This window comes from Brachionichthys hirsutus, chromosome 18, assembly GCF_040956055.1.
Source record: "Brachionichthys hirsutus isolate HB-005 chromosome 18, CSIRO-AGI_Bhir_v1, whole genome shotgun sequence".
Taxonomy (NCBI): domain Eukaryota; kingdom Metazoa; phylum Chordata; class Actinopteri; order Lophiiformes; family Brachionichthyidae; genus Brachionichthys; species Brachionichthys hirsutus.
This window is the reverse complement of record NC_090914.1, coordinates 6224343-6237703: the sequence shown is the minus strand read 5'-3', so window position 1 is coordinate 6237703 and position 13361 is coordinate 6224343. Positions and strand designations below refer to the sequence as shown.

At 43.9% G+C, this 13361-nt stretch overlaps 1 protein-coding gene across 1 annotated transcript; it reads right to left on the bottom strand.

The window, feature by feature from the left end:
• Positions 1–1347: 1347 nt before the first annotated feature.
• Positions 1348–11166, bottom strand: prkcha (protein kinase C, eta, a). The gene is made up of 14 exons (XM_068752263.1): positions 10816–11166; positions 9047–9110; positions 8105–8258; positions 8000–8034; positions 7853–7935; positions 7187–7316; positions 6973–7106; positions 6757–6888; positions 6445–6618; positions 5120–5274; positions 4088–4226; positions 3373–3561; positions 1984–2130; positions 1348–1884 (listed from the first exon to the last, which is right to left on the bottom strand). Exons 1-14 carry the CDS (start codon positions 11164–11166, stop codon positions 1726–1728), a joined length of 2046 nt encoding a protein of 681 aa, XP_068608364.1. The 3' UTR covers positions 1348–1725.
• Between the last annotated feature and the right edge of the window lie 2195 nt (positions 11167–13361).

Genomic DNA, 13361 nt, shown 5'->3' with positions numbered 1-13361 from the left:
CAAGGAGCTACTGAGTGGTGACCATGAAGAGGCTTTTTCATTATCTGTTTGTTGTTTTGGGAAATCGATCATAGTGAATGGACAGCAGAGTCAAACGCTAATCTAATCCTGCAGCACACAGACATTGCTGGCAGCCACCAGTAACTCTCAGTAATGAAACGTCTGACAGGACTCTTAAATCTTCCCCCTCTCCCCCCTCCATTCAGACATCACCTGAGGAAAGCTGTTAAATGGCCCCACACGTGTGCAAACGACGGAATTAAAAACAAGGTCCCTGTCTTTGCACAGTTTAGAAAAATGTTAAAACTAAATATGGATCATTGGGTTAAAGTTGTATTTAAAATAAATCAGAATGGGAAGCATGTTTGGAAGGATCTTATCTCAGTGGTTCTGTTTTGTGCAGCACTGTTTCAATTTCAAGAACGTGGGGTTTGATGAGATAAATGGACGCATTCGTGCGTCTTCCCGTTTCTATCAGGCTTCAGCCACGACGCAGTGCGGTTTCCTGTTTACGCTGCAACTGGGTTTTGATGACAGAAGGAATAGCTGAAAGCGCCCTCCAGATAATGCAACGTTACCGTACAGCCGAGTTAATGCTTTCTGCCCCCCCCAGCTCACATTTCGAAGTTTATGTTCTGGGTGGTTGAAGCGTTCATCAGGGAGACTTTTTTTTTTTTTTTTTTTTACGAGCTGCCATTACATAAGCAGGCTGCCTTCAGATTATGGAGGCTGTGTGTTTGTAGAGAAATAAAGAGAAAGTCTGGGCTGAAGCCATTTGATTATCGTGATTTCTAAACACAGCTATCAGCATTCCTCGCTGTTGAGGACAGGCGTATGGGGAAACGGCCAAACGTTTTGATATTTCACAGTAGGCATGAATCAGTACCGGTAATAATAAAATCTTGCATCACCCTGAACACACCAGGCTGATCAAACACACAGGGAGTCATTGAAATGGATGTTTTTGCTAGACCTGAAATAGAACAAATACATTCACTGATCTGAACTTAAACATAATGGAATTTACTTAAAGTTGAAATGAACAGAATATTGAGCCGTTTCTCAAGCCTTTGAAGTATTTGTTTTGCATGGAGGAATTCCAATCTCCTTTAGCTAGAGTGCGGGTCGGTGCTTGTTCGTTTTTTTTTTACCCAGAACTGTCCACACCACTGAAAAAGTGCGTCATCCTCTCGCTCATTCTTTCCTGGATGTGAACTAACAGCTACCGGTAAACTTTTCAGAGGATCTCTGTCAGGATTTTTTTAAATCTGGCTCTAGATTTTCCTTCCTCTGGTCTTTTCTGGAAAGAAATTAAACCCCGAGTAATATCTCTATGCACCAAACAAACAAACAAAAGTATTCATTTATAGAAGCAAAGATCAGATTCATCCATCTGAGAAAGAACAGAACATATATTATAAAATTCTGGCATTGTACACCCTTTTCAAACAGGCGCACGACTTTAATATATCAAATATACCATCTCCACACAGACGCTGTGTCTGAATCAATCAGCAACATACAGTCAAACACAAAATAAAACGGATCACGTGTTACTTCTTAACAACAGGAGTGCTTTTAAATCCACTGTGACACAGTCCTGGGTATCTGTAACACGTGCGTGGGGAACATGACAGGCCCACATTGTGTGCACTGCTGGGAACTCTCTCAGGCAAAGTTCCCAGACACCAGGTGAGAAAATTAAAAGGGTGACTCGTGGATTGGTTAAGAGTCCCAGCTCTCCAGCAGTTCGGGCGAAGTAAAGGAGAAGTCGTTAAATTCTTCCTGGTTGATGGAGGGGATCAGGGGGTCATCGATAGGCGTGAGGGTGGGCTCTTCCTGAGTGAAATCTGGGTCGAAGTTGTTGACATCCGCTGGCGCTTTCTGGAGAGGCGCAATAAAGAATTACAAAACAGTCAGAGCCACAAAGTAAGCCATTACCGGGTTACCATTTCTACAAACACTGCCATGCTCCCGACTTACAATCCTGGGCTTGAAGGTTGGCTCCAATTCCCTCCGATTCAGCTTCTCCCAGTCGATGCCGGTGAAGAAGGCGTGGCTGGTCACAGCACTCTCGCCCCCACCTGAGGCCACACAGCCCAAACGCTGGGCTGGGTTTTTGGTCAATAACTGTGAAAACCAAAGATACAAAGAATTCACAAATTGACAGTGGAAAAAATGTGTATATGATATGAAGTATATAAAAGTAAGACAATACACGAGAGCAACTCCAACAGAGGAGGGTTGTGATCTTTAGAAGCAGCGGATTTCCAGATGATTTCTGCTCTGTGATGCATGTTAACCAGCTAGATCGGACTTTTTATTTGAATTGTCCCAAACTTGGACTCATGCCAGGATCACATCCCTTCAACCTCTGCCTCATAAAAACAAAGCCTTGTTTGTGTCTGGAATCTCCCACGGCGCTCGAGGTTGAGTTCAAGAATGCAACCAAGGTGTCTCCACTTCCTGGAGTCGCGTCCAACAAAACAATGGAGCAGTGAATCACTCTGAGTGGTTTCTCTTCGACCAAACTAGAAGACGTGAAGCGACGGAGGTCACAGACAGACTTCCAAGCAAAACAGCCTCGAAATCGAAGACCTTTGTTTTAACGCGCCGCTGGGATTACAACGACAAAACAAAACACAAGTGTGTTTTTAAACCGGCTTTAGAGTTTACTTTACGCACGGCTTAAGGACAGACTGGAATATTACCAAAATAACACAGCAATCTAATTGGAGCAGATAGTTAAAGAAGACTGCGTTAGACAGAGCCGCAAGAGCCAATCAGTTCATGAGCTCAAAAACCACAAGAGAAACTTTTCCAATGAAGTTGATGCCACATTTCTTTGGTTCCACATCAGCTGTGCCAGCCTCAGACCCGCTATGTCAGCGCTACCACATGCACTTTCATAAAGAATCCGTTCCACCACAGTAGAATCACACAAAGAATGCTAATTTGAAATACTATTGTCACTTATGAAATGTCAAAAGGTTTGATTTAATTGATTCATTACTCAATATGTCAAAAAAAGGAAACTAAAGAATTAGTATACAAGGAGATAAACAGTCTGGCTACTTGGAAAAACTCCTTTGCAAACAGCAGGAAAAGATTGAATGTTCCTTAAAAAAGGTAAAAAAAAAAAAATGCGTGCACTGAACAGGCCAATTATGATATGTGCATTGTTAGAACTCGTTCATAGCATGTGAAAAATTTCAGTGATCTCTGTAAAATGATGCAGACTACAGCAGCACCTGGCTTTTGTCCATCTATATCCATTAATGAATAGAAAGCCTTTATTGTCATTGCATAGTGGATACACAACGAGATTAGGAGATGAAGGTCTCACTGGGAATGCAAAATGAGAAAACTCACTGCTTTCAGAATGCTAACGGCCTCCGCGCTGAGCCAAGACGCATAAATGATTTCTTCGTTGAGGATGGACTCAAAGAGGTCATCTTCATTTTCTGCCTCAAAGGGGGCGTGTCCAGACAGCATCTCGTACAGCAGCACCCCGAGAGCCCACCAATCAACAGAGGGCCCGTACAGCATCTCCCGCAGGATCTGTGGAAACGTGTCCCAAAATAAACTGTCAAAGTACAAAGAGTCTTAGCTAACACACTACTACACTTTGTTGTATTTACTCTGGTCATAAATTCAGATACACACTCAGAAAAAGAAAATCGCACACACACACACACACACACACACACACGCGTAGCCACAGGCCTTTTAATCATGAAAGTGCAGCATGCCTGCATGGGATAAGGAGATCAGCAACGGTCAAGTCAACAGTGTTATTTAAAAGCTGGCATCAAGGTGCAGCTTCCAGCAGGTCAGGACGGAATCTGGAGTGACAGCCAGAAGCCACAGTGTTTGCTTTTAGTGGTGTGATGGGACAGGGATGTTCACAGTATAAACCCAGAGGACCTGGGAAGCAAGGAAACTAAATGGTTGTTCCATTTGTTCATTGCTGCGGTGTTAAAAATGGAAAAATATAAAATGGCACAAAAAGTGTGGCGTATAAAAAAGGATTAGTCTGTACTTCTAGGAATCAGACCGTTTGTTCGGCACATGTGTAGAAGCCAACCTCTGGAGCGATGTAATCAGGAGTCCCACAAAAGGTTCCTGTGGATGCGCCTTCAAATATGCCTTCTTTGCACATGCCGAAGTCAGCCAGCTTACAATGACCGTCTTTGTCAAGAAGGACATTGTCCAATTTGAGATCCCTGAATGGAAAAACAAACACAAAAAGGACACAGAAGACAAGATATTTATTTGTCTTAGGGACATGAAAATTGTGAGGACAGTGAAACTTGTGTGTTGTTTTGACACAAACCCCTGATCAGTAAAAGGCAGCCAGGAAACGGCCGACGCCTTGAATCAAACACTTTGGCTGCCATCAAGGGGGAAATTGCTAAATATTTATATATTTTTTTGTGACCTTTTGTAAAAAAGTAGTGAGGACAAAAACAGTAGACACCCTAACACAAGTCCTCTGTGGTACCGTCCCTATAACGTTTTACACGCCAGACAGAGTGTTTTGTGCATGTTTTGAACCTGATGACACCGAGCAGCTGCTCACCCCCTGCAGACCTCTATTTATTTACCTAAAGGTCTCCTAGTCTGGGTTAAAACGGTTTTAAATTATGTTTTCAAATATCAGTTGTCTTTGGGGGGGAAAAGAAAACTAGATGTAAAAACCACAGCAAGACAAGAAGACACACAGACTCCTATTGAAGTTATTTTGCAATCTGTTTGACCTTCAAGAGTTATGCTATGTGTTGCTGGTTGACACAGAGGCCACAGACCCCTAAATAGAACCCAGCGTGCAGCTCACATGATGCCCCCATCGATTCATCACGTATGCAGAGCTTGGGGTCAAGCAAGAAACCAACCACAAAAGGCATTTAAAGTCAAATAACTGGAAGAAGAATAGCCAGGACATGGTTACCAAATTAAACATGATTATTTGTATCATTAAAAAGTGCAGTTCATACAAAATAAAAAGCGTAATGACATTTTCTGTGACAATAATATTTTCAATACACTGACATGGACAAGAAACATCTGCAGCATATTGCTTCACATTCCACTTTCCTTTGAGATCCCTGATTCAGACCTGTAGACGATGCCTTTGCTGTGCAGGAACATGAGAGCAGAAGTGATCTCTGCCGTGTAGAAACACGCTCTCGGCTCTTCAAACTTCCTGGACTTCTGGATGTGGAACATGAGATCGCCACCATTCACAAACTCCATGACAAAGAAGAGACGGTTCTGGAGGGAGAGAGATAAAAAAGACATTACATTTATGCAATCCCACACCAGCTTCACAGAGACCCCTCCATATTATTAAACAGTCCAGGAAACCATGACCGCTGACACTCTGAGATGGCTCATATGATGATACCTGCCAGCTCCTCATGAATTTCACATCTGTATTTATTGGATTTCCAGGGAAGCGGAATAACTGCAGTTGAAAGTCAGCCGGGCAAAAAAAATACTAATCAAAGCCATAAATCTTTCTCTCTCATCAGAGGCTCTGCTCGATATGTGATCTAGAAAATGAGAGCCTGGGGGGGGGACGGGGGGGACGGGGGGGGGGGACGTGACAGTCTGCCCAAAAGATGTCCTGAACTGAAGCGATCAGGACTTTAGCCAAAGATGAGTATTTCTTAAATGCTCTGCAGCTCACATCGGTCTGATATTCACCCTGAGATCACAGGTATGCCGTGTAATAATAATGTGGAGCGAGCAGCACTGTGTTTGTGGTTTACCTGCAAGGCTCTGAAGATCCAGCCCACAATTAAACACTTTGTTGGTCATATATTGCTACCGACTCCGAGCTAAGCGTTTTGAAACGTCAGTCCCATCGATATCGGAGATTTAAGGAGCAGCATCGCTAAGTCTCTCCCTCTGTGCCGCTCTATTTTGATCAGAGGTGAAGTAGGTCGGTGGCGGTTCAAGCAGATTATCAGTGATCTGTAGGTACCCAAGAGGAACTGATCTGCAACCAGCCTCTGATTCTTTCCATACCCTCTCAGACCCGAGACAACTGCCATCTGCTGACCGACGTCGGCATTTCAATGCTTTATCGACGTTCCACTTCACAAGAACTACACACTGTAAGTCTGATCATACACAAAAACAAAAGGAATTTGTGTTTTTTTTACCCATTAAGGAAATTAAAACTGAAATTTAACTCTGGAAAACCACTACAGATGAAACTTCACGAACAGAAATGTCTTCTCATGAAGAAACATCGTTTTTCCTCAGGCTGCTTCATTTTTTTGATTCTGCGGATCCTCTTTAAGTAGAGAGGCCGACAAAAAATATTTTGGGGTGTATTTTAAGAAGTAAAACAAATAGTACTATAGCCTCATTACCTTTGGTACAGATCAAAGGCAAACTAAATCGTGACACAAATACGTGTGTATCTGTACTGACTGATGTCTGGAAGCAGCAGTACAGCTGTGTGAGGTAAGGGTGATAGCGAGCCAGTGAGAGCACTCTTTTTTCAGTCATGGTGCACTCCACATCGTCGTCCTGCAAAATGATGTCTTTCTTCAACACCTTGACGGCAAAAACGGCGTCTTTGTCGTTTAGTTTCGCCAGCATCACCTGCAGAGAGGAGATCCGATGAGATTACCGGTCAACATGATACAAACTGGACTTCCACATTCTATAATCATCCCCATTCTTCAGCGTTTTTTATCATTTCTCAGCATCCTCTTTCTTTTTTTTTTTTGTCATTACCACCTTGCCAAAGCTGCCCTTGCCAAGGACTTGAATGAATGTGAAGTCCGAGATGCCCAACCGAGGGCTCTGCTGCTGACTCTCTCTCCTCTCTCTCCTTTCAGAGGGCGCCCACACCTGACTGGGATCACTGACCTGTCGGTGCATAAATAAAAGCTCCACATTATAACCACATTTAAAACCGCGTCAACGTTTGACTCATTCTGCAAGCCCACGCACCATCGAGTTGCGTCTAGCATTGCCCCCAGCCTGCAGACCCATCTCTGCAAGCTTATTGGCCAGTTCCACACTGTTGACGCCACAGTTGGGAGCAGCGTTGACTCGGCAGCGGATGTGAACATTCTTTTTACACACTGTGGAGGGGAAAGCAGATAAACTATTTCGGAGATCTGAGATCTTGACTTTGAGACAGAGATGTTGACGCAGGTCTTACTTTTACACTGCAGGCCCTGCCTGACTATTCCCCACAGCAGCGAGCCGCAGTGGTCACAGAAGCTGGGAGATTTGTAGGTGTGGACGTAGAACTTATGAGGGACATTGATGCTGAAGCCTTGGATCATTGGCTGCAGAGAGAAGTCAAAACGTTAAACTCTGGCTATTTGTTGAAACACTGCGATGCATGAATGCTTTTCCACGGGCAGAACTTTCTGCATGCAAAGCATTTAGTCAAATGTTTAGTTCCTGGTTTTGTCATAGTGGGACTTTGCTTCAGTTTATTGCTGCAGTTGCCTTTCTCTCCATTTCCCCAAGCAAGAGGAACTTGTAATGCTCAGCAAGAATATTATGAGACCAAATGCTAAAACAAGCAAAAATATATTTATAGAAAAATATGTAAAAATGGTACAAGCACGTGTGAAAAAGTATACTATGGTGCATCGTTCTGGCTCAGTGAGCAGAACACAGAAACAGGAACAGTCTGCTGATCGATGCAGCAGTTAAACAGTGTGTGTGTGTGTGTGTGTGTGTGTCCAACATGTCATCTTCTACACATCCTTTATTCTTTGAGTTCATGAAACTTTCAGACACATTGATTACATCTCATTGATCCGGTGACTTATACAGTGAATTGCTGCTGCTGTAAACGACACTGCGGTCTCACCTGCTCCTTTGTGGTCTTCTTCATACGCGGGCACACAGTGACGACCTGCTGGTGGCATCGTTTGTGAACCACACAGGTGCACACTGGGGAAAAGGAGAGCGGCGTGTCAAACCCACATCTTTGTGTTCAAGGAACTGATCCGCTTACCTTGGCACTGGTAGCCCTGCTTTCCAAAAACCCCCCTATAAAACAGACACAGAGACAAAATCAGACACCTGCCAGGGATCAATGACTCGTCCTCCGCGATCTCACCAGATGAATTCTTTGCAGTGAAAGCAGTAGGTGGGTTGACGAAGGAAAGTGGACATGAACTTGTGTCCGTTGACCTGGTGAATCTTCCGCTTCACGGCCCCCTGACGCTTCCTCGTGAACTGCTTGTAGGTCTTCTCTTTCACTACAGCGTCACCTAACAGAAGAAAAAAAAAAATGACATGACGTTCAATCAACTGCAGTAAAACGAGATTTGCTCTGTGAGTTAGAATCCACACACTAGTTCTAACCAAACACCCAGACAAGTTCTTTCTTTCACTGAAACTAAGGGGCCGAGCCCAAAACTACCCCACACAATAGCCCCCTCCACTAAAGTTCACACTCAGTCAGACAAGTACCGTTCTCCTGGCAACCAAACACAGTGGCGTGATGCTTTATACCACTGAATCCGGAGCCCCACATTGTGCTTGGTGATCGATCGAAACCCATCCCATGAAGCTCTCTGCGCAGCTTGGAGCTCCGAACCTATTGTGTCGACTCTGCAGAAAGTTGGCAAACTCGGGACACTGCTGCGTGTTCCTCAGCATCCACTGAACCCCACGACTGTGATTTCACGCGAGTGAATACTTTGGACAATATAGTGTCTAAACAATACACAATATGATTTTAGTTTCTTAATTTCTTAATTTGTTAATTGCTGACTAAAAGAAAAAGTCAGGAGCATATTTATTACCTTTTGTTTTGGTGGTTTGGCTCTATGGGTTTCATTTCTATATTTCTATATAAATGTAACGGAGCTACTTGTGAGGTGAAAACCACAAAAGCATTACTGAAACCCATTAAACTTGCATTAAATTCTATTTCTGCAAGAAAGAGAGCAGTAAATGTTCAGGGTTTGGTAAAAGACACAAACAAGTAACAGTAATATTTATATCTGGACAGAAACACTGCTTTTTGCATTTCGACGCACCAGAGCAGCCTTACCGTCAATGAAGGATCCGGTGAGAGCAACATGCACATAAAGCTTGCCCTCTGGCTCCAAGTCCATCTGCAGACACACAAACACACGTTTAAATTTCTGCATGTGCCACCACAATTAATCAAGATCAATATTAAAAAGGGATTGATAACTAAATATAGGAAACCAGAGCTAACGTGGGTCATAAATGATTTAAAACGCAGAGTTGCGATACCTGGCACATAAAAAGGCCTGAGTGATGAGGAGCATATTTTTTGCATTCATTTGCACGAACACAACACTGTAGGAATTTGGACAGTGATGAAAAGACAATGAAGCAGGTCTGTCAAGTTGGGCAGGTTGCAGAAATTGTGTTAACCTGATGCTCAGCTGCATAGTAACTTGCAGAGTATAGTAATTCATACACACACATGACAGCAGAATGTAAACGGAGGCACTGAATGTGAACGTGAGAAGACGGGATTTGTCAAGCGACCAACCAAAACGCATGACTTTTGCTTCCATGGCTCCTTTTTGTACAGCTGGGGCTCTTCCATGGGAGAAATTAACGCCACATCACATAGGAGGAAGTTTCTTAACACACAAGGGACGAGGTCATTTCACTTGAGGAGTACTCATGAGAAGCCTGAGAGGCGATGCAGGAAATTCAGTCTTTATTATTACAAGGGACCTTACAGCTGAAACACCAGAGACAAACATGTGGTTTATGAACATCAGAGGAGGGGATGAACACACCGAAAACAGACGAGAGAGAGGAAGTAGAGCGTCAGAAGAAGGCCTGAGAGAGAAGAATTCACATCGAGAGGCCGGCGGTGGGAAAGCAGCGATAAACATTAGCGTAGGCGTGTGCAGGCTTGCCGCTTCAGCCTCCTGTGTGAACACACTTCTGATCTAGAAAAGAGAGCAAGCATTCCAGATCATATTAGCAGACAATTCCTGTAAGGATTTCTTTTTGGCTCCACAAGCTGCTGTTCCACAGTCAGACCAAGAGACGTGAATGTGCCGGTGCTGCTCTAAATAAAACTAGAGTACGCCTCAGAGGAGTGAGCCGGACATCATGCGGTGTTGATGTTTCCAGGCAGAGATATTCCCGTCACAATTCCTCACAGGGAAGTAAGTTTGAAACATAATTAGCATCACCAGAAGGCTGCTTTGCTTCCTGAATGCGCTTCTTGATGTTCTCGAGGAGAGAGGAGAGCACCGACGATGTTAAAGCAGGAAGTTCGTGAAACTTTTCTTTGTGCGGACAAAGAGTTGATGAGTTTAAATCAAGCATCAAGTATTTTAAAACTAAAACATATATTAACCCCCTCCCGAAATGTTACAATCGCTGGTATTTGTTCGCAATATGGAGGAAATATATTTTAAAAGCCTTTTTTGGGGGCTTTCTGTGGGGAGGGTGCAAGTATCCGTTGTTATGAGTGTGTGTGTGTGTGTGACCTCACCCAATACAGTAACTGCATTTGTTTCACATTTTTCTCTTTTAGAGTATGGAAAAAGACATTATGGTGGATTTAGAGACGGCTGGTCCCTATTCCAGATAGCATTAAAAAAATCTAATAAGAATAAAAACATATTAAGACACTAGGATTGCGTTCGGTGCTACTTATACACCACGTTTGATGTGTTTTATTAATACATGGCAATGGAAGGACATTTTTAGATTTGGTATTTGTTTCTCTAGGAGGCTGATGAAAAACTATTAATTCTGCATTACATTAATTCTAAACGTGATTCTGCCGAGGGCTGCAGGTTTGGATCAACTATTACGCACCCATCCCTCGAACGCCTCTCCCGTGTTGGAGGTCCTGATGAGGTCCTCGAACTGCGTGACGCAGTTCGCCACGAAGTCGTCGTATCCGATCGGCGCGTCGTGGAACACGGCCATCTCGATGTGCGTCCCGTTCACCACGTTGAGGCTGAACTCCTCGTTGTAGGTCGGCGCGTCGGTTTTCTGCTTGGTGTGAGTCTGCCCGATCTTGTAGTCGTCCACCTTCACCACGACGTACGGGTCCAGGTTCGGGGGCGTCTTGTTGAAGATGACAGAGTGGCGCAGGGAGAAGGTTGTTGGTTTTAAACCCACCGCCTCGCCGATGCGGATCTTCAGATACCCGTTAAACTTCATCTTTTAGCGCGCACCGCAGGAATTTTAAATGATTTAAAAGCGTAAAAGTGTAAAAAAAAATAAAAATATATAATAAATTTTAAATTAAAAAAGTCACTTGATATCAACACAACATGTGGTGTAAACAAATTCATAAATATCCCGAGACAGACACGGCATCGACTGTACCCTCCATTGCGTTCGCCGCGCCGTCACGCGTGGGCTGCTGCGCGGCTGACCTTAAATAACGATGAACTTTTTTCTGCGTGAACCTGCTTGGAAACGCACAGACGCACCAAGCGGAGGCGCGACTTCCTCATAGCTCGGCTGGAAGCGCGCACACACACTCCCTCAGAACTAACGCGCACGCAGGCAGGCGCAGCGCAGGTTGATGGATCACGTGGTTAAAGTGACGCTGCTCACCTGTCCTGACCGGGAGCACACTTCCCTCCAGCGGCCGTCACGCTGAACTACATTATATGTCGGATTTCGTGTTTAAAAACATGAAGGTCTATAATTAAACAAAGAAACAAACAAATACACAAACAAATACACAAACAAATACACAAACAAATACATCTCCTCCCACAAAAGGTCAGCTGGGATTGGCCTTTGATGGTTTGAATTTCTGCTGACATGAAAAGTCAAAATTAATTACTAAGTCTTTCATCACACAATGGATTAGTTTAGGTATTTTTTTTATAAATTTGATAAATTTAATTCCGATTTATTAGTGGGACTATACATTTTAGTTTTCCTCTTTCAATACGAGCCTCTCTCTCTCGATCCCTTTTCTCGTAGGATCCTGTGCCTCCTCCACTCATAAATGTCATGATCAAAGCCTCCACTTTATTGGTGTTAGACTTGACCTCTGACCCCACTCTGCCAAATGTCAACGCGTCACATTTCTCCGCTCCAGCTGTTATAAATAAGGAGACCAGACTTTACACATCCCTGGGATAGAGATTGTCTTGTAAACACCATTGGAGACGTGACCTTACTGAGGAGAGAGAGTCACAACAATGAAACAGCGACATGGTAGTTTGCCACGGTGCAGAAGTGTGAACGGTGCAGAAGTGTGAACGCACTCACAGGTCTGAGCCGCAAACACGCTAATATTTATAGCAACATTGATGAGTTTAAGTTCAGTATTTTAAAACTAAAAATGCACGGAATATATTAAACACCCCAAAATGTCGTTGGTTTTGTTCTCAAATACTATGGAGAAAATATATTTTAAATGCCTTTTTTTTAAGGCAGCACGGTGGCACAGTGTATATAGTGCTGCTGCCTCACAGCAAGAAGGTCGCAGGTTCAAATCCAACTTGGGGCCTTTCTGTGGGGAGGGTGCAGCTTCTCCCCGTGTCTGCGTGGGTTCTCTCCCACCACCAAGAACATGCAACTGAGGTGAATTTGTTACACTAAAATTGTCTGTAGTTATGAGTGTGTGTGTGTGTGTGTGTGTGTGTGTGTGTGTGTGTGTGAATGATTGTCTATCTACTGAATGTGTGGCCCCGCCTCTTACCTGTAGACTGCTGGGATAGGCTCCAGCATCACCTGCGACCCAGTTATGGACAAAAGAGGTGGAGAAAATATAAAGATATGCTCTTGACTCAATAGCCCAGCAGAGGGCAGAATAAGCCTGCGAGACCCTCTCTTATTTTTCCAGCCCTCTTCCCTCCTCTTCCTCACTCTTGTTCCTCCCCTGTGATGAAGCAGCTTTAAAAATCTGTATGTTTGACTCCCTCTCTCTCCCGGAGCCAGTGCTGGCATTTTTACAGTCCAGGATGATTTATTTTGAGTCTTTGTTGTACCCACAGTTACCCTCTCCCACGCACACACACACACACACCCCTGTTTCCACTCCTCTTCATCCCAGCCGAACTTTCTCTCTGTAAGTGGTTGTGATAGCTAAATCCTGAATTAAACACCTTTGGGAGAGTCCTGCAGACAAGCGAAGGCCTTAGACGCGCTGATAGTATGATTACATGCAATGTTTCTAAAGTAGCGCCGCAATAACCAAAAATTGCATCGCAAACAACGTCAAATACAACAAGTCTTCCATATTTCATAGCAAACTCATTCTCCTTATGCAACTTAATATAAGCTACTTCGGTTTCCACACTGGCTCCACAGTCTGCCCTCCAATTTATGTCAGCGTAACCGAGGACACCTCCGTCGTCTGGCTCCCTGCCCAGGTGCACCCTGTGGCTGCA

Excerpts from the sequence above, each read along its gene's own strand:
- prkcha (XM_068752263.1), bottom strand. The coding sequence starts at position 11,166 with ATGAAGTTTAACGGGTATCTGAAGATCCGCATCGGCGAGGCGGTGGGT. Across the intron at positions 6,889-6,972 it reads ATGCTAGACGCAACTCGATG|GTCAGTGATCCCAGTCAGGT; the intron begins GTGCGTGGGCTT and ends ATGCACCGACAG. Across the intron at positions 1,885-1,983 it reads CAACCTTCAAGCCCAGGATT|AAAGCGCCAGCGGATGTCAA; the intron begins GTAAGTCGGGAG and ends GCGCCTCTCCAG.